We start from the raw sequence: 16669 nt of genomic DNA, 5'->3' as shown, positions 1-16669 counted from the left end.
GTCTGCATTTACTGCGATTTGTGGGAAAATGCAAAACCTGGCAAAAACGTGTCACAATTTTGCTGCACTTTGGGGTTTCCCAAGGCCAGTGGTCAAAACGTTCCTATCCTGAACACAATTCTTCCACGTTCAGAAGAGGAAGGTTAAAGCTCACATGCCAGCTCCTAAACGCTGCTGAAAATAGGCTTTTATGGAGCTTTGGCATAAAAAAAAAAATGCCAAAAGCTCCTAAACCCTTAGGAACTGCCAGTGTGCATGAAGCTTAAGTAATGGAACAAGGTCGGCTGTAATGAGACCACAAGCAATGTTTGTGATTACACCTTTTTTCAATCTATCTGCCTTTTTGGGCCTTCCAGATTCCAGTAGCGTTTTAGTTTGTTATAATCCTACCACCAATTGCAATAATGGCAACACCAACAGGATTAAAAAAAAAATTGTCTTTGCAGTAACTAACATGTTAACCTTTTTTTGAGATTATTTTGAAGAAGAAAAAAATCGATGTGCTTGCATAATGTGTGTGTTTGTTTTTTGTTTTCACACGAACAATATCTCCTGTCATAATACATTTTTTAGGTTGGAAGAGTGTGGATAGTGTTCCTAAGCTGGTCTCCGAATACATGGCAAAAAAAATTAAAGTTGACGAATTTGTAACACACAATTTGCCTTTCACTGCTATTAATGAAGCCTTCGAACTGATGCACACTGGAAAAAGGTTGGTTTATCTCATACATTTTAAATACTGACATCCATTGATGCTCCTGTAAAAATATGATTGGTTGGCAAGTCTGAAGAGTAGAATATTATGTCTTTGGGCAAGTTTTGACAATTACTGTACATACAAGCCCAGCCATCTAATCTGGAAACAAACTATTATCTGGATGGATTTGCCTAAACTGATGGTTTCCCCCAAGATAGTGCCAGGGATGTTTTCCGATATCTTTAGGCTGGTCATGTCATGTGGTTAGCTGATGATGCAGAGAGCGGCAGTAATCCAATTTTAGCAGTACTTTGAATGAAGGGAGCCAAGCTCACAACCGCTTAGATGACATGCCCACGGAACTCGTTCTGCCGCCTCATTCTTCCAGGTTAAATGATGCTGGGTGCCAATCTGGAGGATTGAGTCTTGTGGCACAAGTTCTACAGGTGACATTTGTAATTATAGATTATTGCAGATGAGACTGTAGCTTTTTAATTCTAGACAGTCTTTAATATTACAAGCCTGGTGATATGATGGGTAGTAATGAAAGCTTTTTCTCTACAGGAACATAGTAAAAATAAAACTTGCTTTTGAGGTGGGGAAGGAGGTTTGGCGATTTAAATTTGAATACCAGGACATACACTTTTAGGTGCATGCAATTAAAGGAAATGGTGCATGTCGGGGGCCACATCTGACACTCCCAAGCTTGTTGAATGCTAAGAGGCTTTAGTGCTGTGATGAAGTATGAGGGGGGGGGAGTTGCCAGAGTACTAAACATAGTCGTCTTTTGTAGGGACCCGTTTGCTGCTAGAGCTGAAGATTAGTTAAAACCTCCAGACATATGCATTTTAAAAGTGGAGACCCTGTAAAATAAAATACTTTTACGTTTTTAGTATGCACAAACCATTTTATTACTAATTTTTGGTAATTCACAAATGATGAGATTGTGCTGAGTAAGTAGATACCAAACATGTGAAGCCTTAAAATTGCATGTGTCCATGAAACCATGACAGTCTTTGGTACCCAAAATGTTCTATAAGCAAATCTGTAAAGGCTATAGAAAATACATTGTTTGACGCCTTCATGTAACCCTTTATTAAAAATTTAATGTGGTACTCGCAAATGTTCTTTATAGAATTGCTATATCGTGTAAAATGACTTCCAGGAATAGACCCGCTCAACATTTATTGCACAGCAGAGTCGATCCTGTTAGAGAGTGTGCAGCCGCTGTCCCTAGCATGCATGATTACCATTTACTGGTTTCAAAGGCGCACCTTCATCGGCTCAACAGTTTAGCATTAAAAGTGAATAATAGCCCTAGAATTATTACTCTCAGCTCAGCAGGCACGCTATATATCAAGGATATTAAGTCTACACACCCCTGTTAAAATGTCAGGTTTCTGTGATGTTAAAAAAATTCAACAAAGATGAATCGTTTCAGAACTTTTTCCACCTTTTTAATGTGAACTATAAGTTTAACAACTCAATTAAAAAACAAACTGAAATCTTTTAGGGAGGGAGTAAAAAAAAATGTGGTTACATAACTGGGGATGTAGATGTGTTCAGAATTGAGCAATTTAAACTCGTGTTAAATAGGAGTCAATACACACCTTCCATCATTTTAAAATGCCTCTGATTAACCCCAAATAAAGTTCAGCTGTTCTATTAGGTCTTTCCTGACACTTTTTAGTCGCATCCCACAGCAAAATCCATGGTCTGCAAAGAGCTTCCACAGCATCAGAGGGATCTCATTGTTAAAAGGTATCAGTCAGGAGAAAGGTACAAAAGAATTTCCAAGGCATTGGATATAGCATGGAACATGGTGAAGATAGTCATCAAGTGGAGAAAATATGGCACAACAGTGACAATACAAGGAACTGGAGGTCCCTCCAAAATTGATGAAAGGACAAAAGTGGTCAGGAAGGCTGCCAAAAAGCCTACAGCATCATTTAAGGAGCTGCGGGAGTATCTGGCAAGTACTGGCTGTGTGTTGTATGTGACAACAATCTCCTGTATTCTTCATATGTCTGGGCTATGGGGTAGAGGGTCAAGACGGAAGCCTTTTCTTACGAAGAAAAACATCCAAGACTGGCTACATTTTGCAAAAACACATCTGAAGTCTCCCAAAAGCATGTGGGAAAATGTGTTCTGGTCTGATGAAACCAAGGTTGAACTTTTTGGCCATAATTTCAAAAGATATATGTTTTGTGCAAAAACAATACTGCACATCACCAAAACCTTACCCACAGGGAAGCATGGTGGTGGCAGCATCATTCTTTGGGATTGTTTGGCATTTGGAACCGTTTTACCTAGACTAAGGCCCCTGTCCAAGCTTAAGAAAAACAGTCAATATTGGCACAAAACCTTCAGGCTTTTGCTAGAAAGCTGAACATGAGAAGGAACTTTATCTTTCAGCATGACAACGACCCAAAGCATACATCCAAATCCACAAAGGAATGGCTTCACCAGAAGAAGATTCAAGTTTTTGGAATGGCCCAGACCTGAATGTCATTGAAAATCTGTGGGGTGATCTGAAGAGGGCTGTGCACAGGCGATAATCTGACAGATTTGGAGTGTTTTTGCAAAGAACAGTGGGCAAATATTGGCAAGTCAAGATGTGTCATGCGGATAATAGACTCGTACCCAAAAAAAAATACAATCCAAAAGGTGCTTCAATAAAGTATTAGTTTGAGTGTGCACACTTATGCAACTTTTTTTTTTTTTGTTTGTTTCCCACCACCTAAAAGATTTCAGTTTGTTGTTCAACTGAGTTGTACAGTTTGTAGGTCACATTAAAGGTGCAAAAGTTCTGAACTGATTTATCTTTGTTTTGTTTTTTTTTTGTTTTTTTTTTTACATCACAAAAACCTGACATTTTAACAGGAGTATGTAGACTTTTTATATTCGCTGTGTGTGGAAATATAAATAAGAAATATTTATATAAAGATTTTGTGTAGTGAAATGGTAGTCATTCTCCTACCCCCCCCCCCCCCCCCCCCCGTAACTTAAATGTCATCACATGGGGGATAAGCTGCACTGCAGCTTATGGAGCACAGGAAGTGATGTAATGCACATCTCTTCCTGGTCCATTCACTAGAAGGAGGATCATCAGACTGTGTGTAAAAAGCTGCTTTATGTCAGTGACAGCAGAAGGGTTAATGTTTGGAGATCTGGGTTGCTGGAAAACAATAATTGGGAGATTTTCTCACAAATTTTGATCATAAGTAGGACAGCATAATATTCCTTCTATCTACTTGCTGTGGTCCAATTGGAACCACTTTCCCTAAATGTCTTTCAGGACAGCACCTGAGTGGCTCCTCCCACTTGCCAACAGGAAACACTACTTCCACTGAACTTCAAGGAGGCATCTTCCCACATTTTGCCAGTTTTTGTGTTTTCTCCGGCAGAGAAAACATAGTGGGGAGTCGGGAGCTCTTGTATGCTGTCCTGCTCCACCGTTTATGTACCTCAGAGCCTGTTCCTCCCATACCACATAGAGCTGCTGGATGGGCTCCTTCTCCTTCTTGAGTGCTCGGAGAACCAGTACTGCTTCATGGGACGCCACAGCAAGGCTGGCGGCTGACATCCCCTTTTTTTTTTTTTTTTTTTCTCGCCTCTGGTATGCAGGCGCTACTGGCAGTCTGGTGACTTCATCTGCCAGAAGTGAGGTATCCGGATAGGGGCGCCGTCACTTCCGCTGGAAAGTGCAGAGGAAGCTTGTTCTGGCGCTTTTGGAGTCCGGAACTGGCGTGTTAGCCATGGACTGGACTGCAGCACCACTATGTAGTAGAGCAAGTAGATGGCCTGTTAAAGGCAATTTATGCTACCTTGGCCTTAGAGGGAAAAGAATTGTCTCTGCATGACAGGATGTACGCAGGTCTTGGTGAGTGTAAAAATCATACTTTTCTGATACACTCAGTAATCTGAGGTTATTAAGAAGGAATGGGCAGAACCAGAGGGGGGCCTTTTTTCCCCCAAGAGCCCATAAAGTGTTTTTCATTTGATGAAGACCTAGTGGCACTTTGGAATAAAGTTCCTAAACTCGATGCAGCCTTCTCCCAGGTTTCAAGGTCAACTGACCTGTCCTTGGAGGATATGGGAATATTGAAGGATCCCATGGACAAAGGGATGGTCAACAACTTTAAAAGAGCTTGGCAATCAATCATGGGCAATCTCAAACCGGCGATGAAAACTACTTGCGTCTCTAGAAATAAGGAATATTGTTTAAAGCAGATTCACCCAAGCAAGACATTCTTGACTTCCATCACGACCTTGTCGGTGACTGCAGCTTATATTTCAGATGCATCGGCAGAGTCTAAGGATGACGGCAAGATCTGCAGCCCTAACTAACTCGGCCAGGAGGGCTCTGTGGTTGAAGACCTGGCCGGGCGATGCAGCAGCCAAAAGCAAACTTTGTGGTGGTATGTTAATGGCAGATTTATTATTCAGCCCAGATTTAGATTCAGTTCTAGATGGGACAGCCGACAAAAGTCATTTCCTGCCAAGAAGAAAAAGCAACCGGTTAAACTGCTTTTTCAACCTCAAAGTGGCAAACCCCAAGAGAAAAGAAGAAATTGGCCAACGCAGAAGGGCAAAAGCAAAGAGAATGTCCTTTTCCATCTTCCTGCGTCAACCAACAAAACGCAATGACTCTTCATTGTCAGTGGGTGGAAGGCTTTAAAAATTCCTACTGCAATTTCATGATTTGGATGCGAGAAGAATTCTATTGCTTTACTTGGCAGCAACAAGGGACTTTAGGTCTTCAGACTATTTTTTTTTTTTTCTTTCTGGCAAAAAAAAGGCCCACCAAGCATCAAAGGGGTCAATTGCTATATGGCTTAAATCGACTATTTTGGTAACTTACACTCAGATGGGATGGTCTCCCCCGCTGGGAATTCAAGCACACTACTAGAGATCTGGCCACTACATGGGCAGAAAAAGCTGGTGCCACCCCAGATCAAAGGGTGGTCAAGTTACCTAAGGTTTGTCCATTACAGACTGGGATCTTCTGTCAGCAGGTGATCAGGCATTTGGCAGAAAAGTCCTGCAGGCTGTGGTCCCTCCCTAGTTGGCAAGTCTTTATCCTCTCGGGTGCTGTTCTGAAAGACATTTAAGGAAAATTCAAGTTGGACTTACCGGTAACGTGTTTTCCAGAAATCTTTCAGGACAGCAACAATCCGTCCTTATATTATGCTGCGACTAACCATATTATGATTGTGTTCCAGCCTGTGCCAGAGGTACTGAACTACAACTGGCGATTTTTATGTAGGAAGATGTCTCTAAGTTCGTGGAAGTAGTGTTTCCTGCTGTCTCAGGTGCTGTCCTGAGACTCCTGGAAAGCAAGTTACAGGTAAGTCCAACTTGAATTTTTTGGCTTTTGACTGTTTGCATTCTTTTAAGCAATATGGATAAAAGCTGAAATGTTAATTTAATTTTTATTTTTCTTCTCTTCAGCATTCGTAGCGTTTTGAACTATTAGAGCATGCTTTGGAAGAGATCATTCTAAACCAGTGGATCCAGACGTTGGCTAAAAGCATCTTACTATTCTGAACAAATGTTATGTCCTTCACAGCAAATCCATTTTTTTTCTCTTCTGAGAACTAATTTTGTAAGGCTGTTTAGATTTTTATTAAACATCTTCATACTCTGCATTTGTATATTTTTTGTGTGTGTGTGTGTGTATTACAACCTAAATGCTAACATGCATAACAAGCCATTGACAAGCTTACATAAAAGTAAATATGAATGTTCAAACGCCATAGGGGACATTTCATTGACCCCTTTCTAACATGCAGATAAGAGAATTTTATGAGACCGTTTTATATCTCTTTACCCCATTGTGATATCTCTTTGCATTCTAGATGTGCATTTTAAGGGTCTGTCGCATAAAGCCCTACATCTCTCTGCTAAACGTTACTCTTTAGGGCCCATTCATGCTTGGTTTCACTGTGATTTATCATGCATTGTATTAAGGTAGCCAATTTATTATGACTGGGCTGCCAACAAACCACAATGGTTGTAGAATTTGCCTGCAGCAATTAGGGATATGCCAAAGCGTGAAGGGGCCTTTTTAAATATCGGTTTTCTGACTGACACATTTCTAAGTGGCAATAATTGCCTCTAGCAGATCTTGAAGGGAAAAATGTAATGGTTTGGCATCATTAATACAAAATGCATCCATGACATACATTTTTTTTTTTTTTTTTTTTTTTTATTATATATATATATATATATATATATATATATATATATATATATATATATATATATATATATATTTTTTTTTTTCCCCAAGCAGTATGGGCATTCTAAAGAGCATAGTAACTTCTTGCTCTGTGATTGAATGTGCCCTATTTGGGTGGGAATAAGTTGAGTCACTCCTAAATCATTCAAACGTGTGTATAATCTGATCTTTTGAGCTCTATACAAGTATTTTCTAAGCAAAACGGTTAAATTGGGGCATTTCAAACGAACTTTACTATTTGTAAACAATGTTTTCATATTTGGTAGCTTTTGTTTGCATTTTAAACAAGTTTTTCATACAAGCTCATGGCAATGCAAATCCCACTTTAAAGGATGGGTTTACCCCCCCCCCCCCTTTTTTTAATTTTTATTGAGAGTATGTATATTCCTGCGCGTCTGCAGATTGTGGGTGCAATGTCCAGCTGTTGCAGACTCTCAGCATAGCTGTCTGCCTGAACCTCGTATGGGCAGACAGTTGCCTGAGAGCAAGAAGAATCAATGGACTACGAGGGAACTTGCCAGCACCCTCCACAGCTCATGTACAAGCCATCAGCAGCAATGGATGGCAGGACGTGTCTGCATTCATTCACAGGAAACTGACGCTCTGTTTCCAGTAGTGACAGTGGGTGCTGGGAGAAGAGCCCTGGTCCACTGTCACATGGATGGGGGGGAGCTTCAGATGCAGGACCATGTAACATGTTTCCCAAGGTGAGCTTATCTTTTTAGAGGTCAGCTACAGGTCAAAGTCTTCTGTCCAGGAATTGCATCCCCATGCACTTGTATGGGGATAGAAGCAGTCTGGACACACAACACAATAAAAACCTTCAAATTAAGTAATTTTGGTCATGGGGTTATATACCAGAATTTATCATGTACTTTTTGTCATTTAGTACAGATGTATACTTTTTGGGTACCTGAGATCCAAAATTCTCCTAATGGAATTACACACAAATGACCTAGTTTTATTGGTTGTGCCCTCATATTGAAAACTGGGAAGCTGCAATATGTGTTGGGATAAGTCAAACCATAACATGCATATTTTATTATTGTGTTTTTTTATTAGATTTCCATCATTCTAAGAGCAAACATTTGGGCCAATAAAAGTTACATTGGTTAAATGGGTTAAGAAAAAACATGGGTAACAATACCCAAAACATGGGTAAAAATACTCTCAAAGCTCCAATGCAGTTAGGAAAAAAAAATTAAAAAAATAATTTTACCAGAAATCATGAGATGTGTGCCTTCTGTTGACTCGGAAATAAAAAAAATTGGCCTTGCCTCTCTAAAGTTCTATTTGCTCCAGTGAAGATTATAGGTGGGCTAGGGAAATAAAGTCCCTTCCATGAAAATTGTTGACGTGGAATAAGAACGCAAGAAACCTTTTGCCTTTTTGAATGATTTATTCAACAAAAATATCAACATATTGTAATGGTGTACTGTGGAAAAACATATGTATGCCCTTGGCATAACACTTCCTGTTCTATGGTAACAACATTAACTGCACTGTATTGATGTGGAAGCATTGATTTCACCCTAGATTGCTTGTTCCCGTTTTAAACTACAAAAAAAATGTTATGGAGATGGGAAGAGGAGGTGTTCTGTAGTTGGTTGACAGTAACCTGGACAGGGCTGGTAACGCTGCCTTGGATTTTAGTACATCAGAGGCATCACACTACATTGGATTTCAGCATTTCTTGCACAGATGTAACTGTCTATAATGGTATTGTGTATTTAAACATAGCAATTTAGGTGCTGGATATTAGAATACAAATACTGTAGGTGGTATTTTATAGTTGCTTATCAAACACATTTTTGCTATACCTGAACAAAAAGTCCTGCAGTACAGATATTTAGCCTGCGCATACCTGCTTCCATGTCGTCCGTTTTTTTTTTTTTTTTTTTTTTTATGCTTACATTTTGCCCGGCACTTCTTGACGGTGGGGAAGCTTGCCAATCTCTCCCTGCCTCCTGCACATTCCTATTGACCAATGAAGCAATCCATCATAGTGATTAGCCAAGAAAAATATATGAAGGCAGTAAGCAAGCTTAACTGCCCAGAAGGGGCAGACAAGATGCAGCAGATTTTGAGGCTACTGCAGGTTCACACCATTTTAGGATGCCTGCACATTATGGCTGACAAGTTAAATTTTTTGGTTCTAGTGACAGGGTTGTTTTTATAGGCCCATGCTTTGTAACTAGTGTGTCAATGACCCAGAACAAGCAAGCAACTAGTGAAGTGTTGAATACCTGAACTTCATAGCTATTCCAGGTTAGTGACTAATTGGGTAAGGATGCATGCATTGCATCCTCCTTCTTTTTTTGTCTTTTTTATATATAATATATATATATATAATCAGTTGGCAATGGCTGTGCCTACATTGGTCTAATATTGTAATAAAAAAGTTAAAAACCTAAATGTCTAGGAGATCCAACGGTACAGGCAGTTGATGTGCTATACAAATTTCAGCTTTTCCTGTAAAGGTGTACATGTCTCTTCCCCTGTTCCACCATATTTGTCACAAGTTCACCCTTCAAATTAAGGCCAATTTCACAGAATTGCAGAGCACTGCACCAAACAATAACCCTCGACTGTGCTTTTGTGGTGTACTGCATTGCTAAAGTCGCCTGGAGTCTCCCCGTTAGGGCAGCCTACAAAGTCTGAGAACATCGCTGATAAAAGAAGCAAAGAGATACAGTGGAGTTGATTTACTAAAACTGGAGAGTGCAAAATCTGGTGCAACTGTGCATGGTAGTCAATCGGCTTCTAACTTCAGCTTGTTCAATTAAGCTTTTCCAATAAGGCTGGGTTCACACTACTTTCATCCTACTTTGCTCTGTGTTCAATGTTTCCCTAATGAGAGCGTCTTGTAGCGTCCGACTTTGAAAATGCTCCCTGTACTACTTTTGGTCCTACATTGATCCTACTTCAGGCCCATTGAATATCATTGAAGTCGGACCAAAGTAGTATCCTGTTCATGAAAGTAGGATGGATGTAGGACCAATGTAGGATAGATGTAGGACCAATGTAGCAGAGCAAAGTAGGATGAAAGTAGTGTGAACCCAGCCTCAAACCTGGAAGCTGATTGGCTACCATGCACAGCTGCACCAGATTTTATACTCTCCAGTTTTAGTAAATCAACCCCTCTGTTTCTACTTATCAAAGGAATGAACTCCAGTGTGTAGAAAATCTCAGTTTAACCATTTTAAAGACTAAATCTTTTTTGACGTGTGTTGCTTAGTAAGTAAAAATCCAGTGTGTGTGTGTGTGTGTGTGTGTGTGTGTGTGTGTGTGTGTGTGTGTGTGTGTGTGTGTGTATAGATACATAAAAAAAATATTGCGGTTGTTGCAATATTTTATGTCGCACAGTATTTGTGCAGCAGTCTTTCAAACGCAATTTTTTGGGAAAAGATAGATGAGAGTACAAGGCAGATCTATCTGGTGAGTGCGTTTCTTAAAGGGAGCGGAATCGCAGTCACAAGCAGTGTGGTGGAAGAAAGTTCATTCTTGTATCAGAAGATTGGTCACTGAGTTAATCACTTGAAACGCATCACTTTTTATGGACTTTAATTGGACTCTTCATCATTTTTTTTTTCTTCAATGTGTGTTGTAAATGTATAACTTTTAGATATAGGAGTTTTTTTTTCTGTTTTACTATCACATGGTGCCATTTGAAGTCGTTTTTAAATTGTTTTCACGGTTTGAGAACACAGCGCCACTATTTAAAATACGTTGCACATTAATTTCACTTTAACTGGCAGCTCTAGGTAAGGTTAGTTTATATATTAGCGCAGCGGTGGGACATCAAGTTTAGATGCGTGTGACTTGCTGACCAACAATTGGATATGCTTTTATTTACAGGCAGATGTTTTACCCTAGGGGAATTCAGGAGTTTTTTTTACCAAGCCCATAATTGTGTTATCTGCTCTGCGACACTGTTTAAATGTTGGGTCTAAGTACTGCATCCTTCGTCTTTCATATTGCTTGCAAAATCTGTCAAGGCTTCATCACCTTCTGACCAATCAAAGATGAAGGTTTTACTGCTAAGCACAAAGCTTGTCCTGTAAGTAAAACAAATATATCCAGCTTTAGTTACCATTTAAGGGATACTGAATGCATAAGCACATTTAACATTTTAAATGAATAAAAATTAAATTGGACTAGAGTGTTGTAAATAGAAAAGAAGTATATGCACAAATATCGGCTGTGGAAAAGTGAAATATCTGTCCAATAATAATATACCTGTTAACATGACCAACACTACCATTTATTTTTGGATAGTGGTTCTCAACCATTTTCATCTCCAGAGCTTCTTGGCACTTGTTAAAATAATGACTAATTTATATACCGGTAATAGGGTTTGTTATTTACTAATTACGTAGGGTGCCATTGCTGATTCCCTTTTTAAAATGCTACTGAAATATTACTATTATATTACTGTCTTGTATCAATATTGCTGTGAAGGACTTTTTACCTATATGCTTCAGTTTAATCCTCCCTGCTTGTTTAAGGCTGTTAATGGTATTTACCCTTCTGCAGCTAGTCCTGTTTCAAATGTTAATTGTTCTAGCCCTGTGTTTACTGGTTACTGTGATTAGATAAGTGGCTCATGTTAATTATGCTGATTGCTTCATTGTGGTAATTATTTCTCTATATGCGGTGCCGAACCGGCTAGATACTGATTAGTTCAAAGAAATATCTTTATTTCAAAGGAGCTGTATTGAAGACCCCCCACTGTGTAAGAGGGGGGCGGAGATTTGTCATTGTAACAGTTTTGGAAATGACATATAAGCTGTGTGATATAACATTAAACTCTGTCTTGTTCTAGCAGTAAGCCTGGACTAATGTGTGGCTTAATGGGCGATCTCAGGAATATTCCTCCTAGTGGAATATTGGGTGACGTTCTTATGGAAGAAGGGAATCTTTGACGGGGATATCGTACCAATACCGTCACAAATTGGTTGGCAGCAGCGGGATTTTCCCGTCTACTCTCCTTTACACCCGGGATTCCAAGCAGACACTGGAAGAACTACTGGAAGTTCGTGGAAGGATTGCTAGCAACAAAACCAAGCGGGTCATCATAGCAGAATTAATGGAGATAGACCAGGAGAACGGGATTGCAGCAACGCCAGCAGTACGAGATGGAGACACCAGTGATTCAGGAGGAGTCACCAACCAACAAGCTAATGAGAGAGAAGCTAGCGTGGTTCGGCCCGAACCCAACGCCGGATGTGGTGCTGAAAGTGATGAAGCTACAGGAGGCTAAAGAAATAAGAGACGCAGAGCTGCAGTTAAAACTGGCAGCAGTCAAACAAGCAGCCGCACATTCTCCGAACAGTGAGTACAGCACAGCAGACACATGGAAGATTCCGTTTAGCGCTTTTAAAGCTTTTGATGAAAAGGACTGTGAAATTGATAACTACCTGGCAGACTTTGAGCGACAATGTAACCTGCACCGAATAGCTAGAGGAGAGTGGGTTGCAATATTGTCAGGCAAACTGTCAGGCAAAGCTTCTGATGCTTTCCGGACTGTGCCAGATCAGGATATCCATAGCTACGCCAGGGTTAAAGAAGCGCTCCTGGCTCGTTATGCAGTAACCCCAGAGTCCCACCGACAGAAGTTCAGGGACTCACGCAAAACCACGAAAGACTCTTACGCGGAATGGGCATGCCAGTTGTCCCTGTCGGCCTCTAACTGGGTTAACAGCAGCCAGGCCACCACCGCAGAGGACATTTTGCAACTAATGCTCCTGGAGCAATTTTACAATCACATCCAGACGGACGTCAAAGATTGGGTGAGAGATCGCAGGCCCATGACTCTACCAGAGGCCGCAAAGTTGGCGGATGAATATGCGGATACTCGCAAGACAAACCAGGTCACATCACGGGTACAACCTCCACGACCAACGGTGCCCTCACACCCACCAGCCGCTAGATACCAACCTCCTAACAGACCGGTGACATCTAGCCCTCGCTATCCACGCCAGGAGGACAACGAACAACGCTGCTTCCGGTGCAAACAGCTGGGTCACTTCAAGCAGAATTGCCCCATGAACGACAACACCAGGTCAAATTGGTCTCAACCGGGGTACCACCCACCAGCAGCAGCCCATTGTGTAGACTCGGCTTGGGATCTCCAGGAGCTGGGTCCGGAAGAACCATTGGACACCATTTACGAAGTCCTCACGGTACAATCTGGTATTACGGACAACAGGGAACACCATTGTCAGCTGGTCATGGGCGACAGCCATGAGCCGGAGGGAGCTGGGCAGAAAGAGGCACCGCCGGCTACCCCCCAAGAAGAAGAGGTCCTGGAAGCTGACCTGGGAGGAGAAGAAGCGACTGGAGAGGGAGTCGCAGCGGGTGTCCCAGATGCGGGCCGAGATGTTCGCCAAGGGCCCACCGGTGGCCCCTTACACCACCACCCAGTTCCTGATGATGAAGGACCACGTGGAGAGCCTGCAGAACATGAGCAAGCAGGAGCTGATCCGTGAGTACATAGAGCTGGAGGAGTGCATAAGCCGCATGGAGGAGGAGAACAACCACCTGAGGTCACAGCAGGCTTACCCCCCCCAGGCTCCATGAACTGGAGATGGAGAAGCTCAAAGAGGAGAACTGGCGGCTGCGGAGGGAGCAGAGGGTGGCTGACCCTATGGGTCCCTGATTCCTCCCCCACCCCCCCCGAACTCTGAACACCGGTGCTACAGCATTTCAACAAATATAACTTTTTTTCTTTTTATGAATCTCCTGTGACTGTCACTTCAGAGCCATAACCTGCCCCCTCCCATAGCGGGACACCTAGATGGCAGCGCACAGACCCATTCGCCGTCTTCACACTGACTTCTGGTGACTCTGCAGATCGCACAAAGACTTGGGGACTGAACGGCGTGTGATCTGACGACCCGGTGGCATACCTGAGTCTGAAGCAGTTGCCAAGGGAGGTTAGTCACGCCAAACGGAGTTAACCTCGGACTAAAAGCTCTGAACCCGTCAACCCTACTGGACCAGGAAAGGTCCAACCGGGTTTGCCGGAGCAGGGAGAAAGGGGGGCCATTGTGAAGGACTTTTTACCTATATGCTTCAGTTTAATCCTCCCTGCTTGTTTAAGGCTGTTAATGGTATTTACCCTTCTGCAGCTAGTCCTGTTTCAAATGTTAATTGTTCTAGCCCTGTGTTTACTGGTTACTGTGATTAGATAAGTGGCTCATGTTAATTATGCTGATTGCTTCATTGTGGTAATTATCTCTCTATATGCGGTGCCGAACCGGCTAGATACTGATTAGTTCAAAGAAATATCTTTATTTCAAAGGAGCTGTATTGAAGACCCCCCACTGTGTAAGAGGGGGGCGGAGATTTGTCATTGTAACAGTTTTGGAAATGACATATAAGCTGTGTGATATAACATTAAACTCTGTCTTGTTCTAGCAGTAAGCCTGGACTAATGTGTGGCTTAATGGGCGATCTCAGGAATATTCCTCCTAGTGGAATATTGGGTGACGTTCTTATGGAAGAAGGGAATCTTTGACGGGGATATCATACCAATACCGTCACAATTGCCTTAATCTTTCATTTGGAAATCTGACACATTACATAGAATGAACATAGTGCCAATATTCTCACACTAACATCTCTTCTTACTATCACATGTATACCCAACAGATGTTGAATAACTCCCTCTTAACTGATGTAGTATTTTGTTTTGTTATTAGGGACTCCCTTTCAGGCTACATTTGACACAACTCCACCCCAGAGATTTCCCCAATTATGCTTTAACCACTTAAGGACCCGCTCATGTACATATACGTCGGTACTTTAAAGATGGATATCTCCGTAATGGCAGCAGCTGCTGCCACAACCGAGATATCCATCTTTTCTTTGAGCCGTCCTGTAAACGATAATGGTGGTCTCTGCGGCAGATTCGCCACAAGATCAGTTGGCGGGGGGCTCCCCCCACCGCTTACCGGAGGTGATCGGGTCCTTTCCTCTCCTCGGCTGGCATATGAGTGAGGGCAAGATGGCCCCCATCCGTCCCCATAGCATAGCGGAAGTGACGTCAAATTGTCACTTCCGCCCATGCTTCTTAAAGCAATATTTTCTAGTTGTCATTTTTTCAAATGACAACTTTTTTTTTTGTATTTAAGTCTAAATATGAGATCTGAGGTCTTTTTGATCCCAGATCTCATATTTAAGAGGACCTGTCATGCTTTTTTTTTCTATTACAAGGGATGTTTACATTCCTTGTAATAGGAATAAAAGTGACTTATTTATTTTTTTGTGTAAAAATAAGAAAACTAAAAAATTTTAAAGCGCCCCGTCGAGCTTGCGCGCAGAAGTGAACACATACGTAAACGGTGTTCAAACCACACGAGTTAGATATCACCGATCGTTAGAGCGAGAGCAATAATTCTAGCCCTAGGCCTCCTCTGTAACTCAAAAGATGCAACCTATAAAGTTTTTTTTAAAAGTCGCCTGATCCATGCTTAGATACTCAACCCATTTCGCTCCGATCAGAGGGCAAACATCTAAGGTCAGTTAAACAAAAACTATATCAGCAGCACCTGGTAGATGCCTGGAGAGTCCTGTACCCAAAGGGGAAGGACTTTACATACTTCTCCCAGGTGCATTCTTCCTATTCAAGACTAGATTACATCTTTTTAGACCATTTGTTATTAGAGGGATTGAAAAAGGCAGAAGTGAAATCGATCACCCTCTCTGATCACGCACCGGTCATAGTCAGCCTAGAGCTGGAAGATGTACCGGAAAGGCAAGGATCTTGGAGGCTGGACGAAACACTTCTGGATAATCAAAGTATAGCAGAAGATCTGGGAAGGGAAATGAATTTCTTTTTTATAGAGAACAATATAGAGAATATTGCTCCATCCGTTCTATGGGAAGCACATAAGGTATATATGAGGGGGAGACTGATTGCAGAGGGAGCAAAGAGGAAAAAAATCTGGACAGCACAAAAACAACAACTATTACAGGATATTCAGGACCTAGAACAGAAACATAAAAAAATAAATGATAAAGATGTACTGAATAAGCTGCTGGAAAAAAGGGAAGCCCTGAGAGATATGTTAGAAGTAGAGACTAAACGTATTTTTAATAAAATGGCTAAAAAACAATATAAATGGGGCAATAAACCGGGGAAAATGCTGGCAGGACAGATTAAACCCAAGAGAAAACCAAATTACATAGCTAAGATTAAAAATAAATTGGGAGAAATTAAACACTCCACCAGAGATATTAGTAAGATTTTTATGGAATATTACCAACAATTATATAAAGTAAATGACGTACAGGAGCCAGGGGATATTCAAGATAGAAAAGATAAAATAAATAAATACTTAAGGGGAATTAAGTTACCAGAGATAACAGAAGATGACTCAAAAGGATTAGATAAAAATATCACAAGAGAAGAAATAGAGCTGGCCATAAAAAACAGCAGATTGGGAAAAAGTCCCGGCCCTGATGGTTACACATCTTTATATTATAGGAAATTTATTGATATCCTATGCCCACATTTTCACCGGTATATGAATTCAATAGGGGAAGGACAGAAAATACGGGGAGAAGCCCTTGGTGCCTATATATCCCTCCTAGCAAAAGATGGAAAAGACCCCACAATGTGTTCTAGTTTTAGGCCAATATCTTTAATTAACGAAGATATGAAAATTTATGCGAGGATATTGGCCGAAAGACTAAAACCCTTTATGTCAGAACTTATAGAG

The 16669-nt window shown here is 41.3% G+C and overlaps 2 protein-coding genes across 3 annotated transcripts in view; one reads left to right on the top strand and one right to left on the bottom strand.

Moving 5' to 3' along the window:
- The window catches only part of LOC120917134 (alcohol dehydrogenase class-3), a 28591-nt gene extending 22243 nt beyond the window's left edge, over positions 1 to 6348 (top strand). Inside the window, exons 8-9 of the mRNA XM_040328208.1 lie at positions 574 to 712; positions 6152 to 6348. Coding sequence (XP_040184142.1) covers positions 574 to 712; positions 6152 to 6176 — 164 coding nt within the window. The 3' untranslated portion in view covers positions 6177 to 6348. The remainder of the gene's footprint in view (positions 1 to 573; positions 713 to 6151) is intronic.
- Positions 6349 to 10524: 4176 nt separating this feature from the next.
- The window catches only part of LOC120917126 (complement C3-like), a 284580-nt gene continuing 278435 nt past the window's right edge, over positions 10525 to 16669 (bottom strand). For both annotated transcript variants that reach the window (XM_040328185.1, XM_040328194.1), the window contains one exon: positions 10525 to 10999. In XM_040328185.1, coding sequence (XP_040184119.1) covers positions 10891 to 10999 — 109 coding nt within the window. In that variant the 3' untranslated portion in view covers positions 10525 to 10890. The remainder of the gene's footprint in view (positions 11000 to 16669) is intronic.

The sequence above is a fragment of the Rana temporaria genome, chromosome 1, assembly GCF_905171775.1.
Source record: "Rana temporaria chromosome 1, aRanTem1.1, whole genome shotgun sequence".
NCBI classification, from domain to species: domain Eukaryota; kingdom Metazoa; phylum Chordata; class Amphibia; order Anura; family Ranidae; genus Rana; species Rana temporaria.
This window is presented reverse-complemented; position numbering and strand designations above follow the sequence as displayed.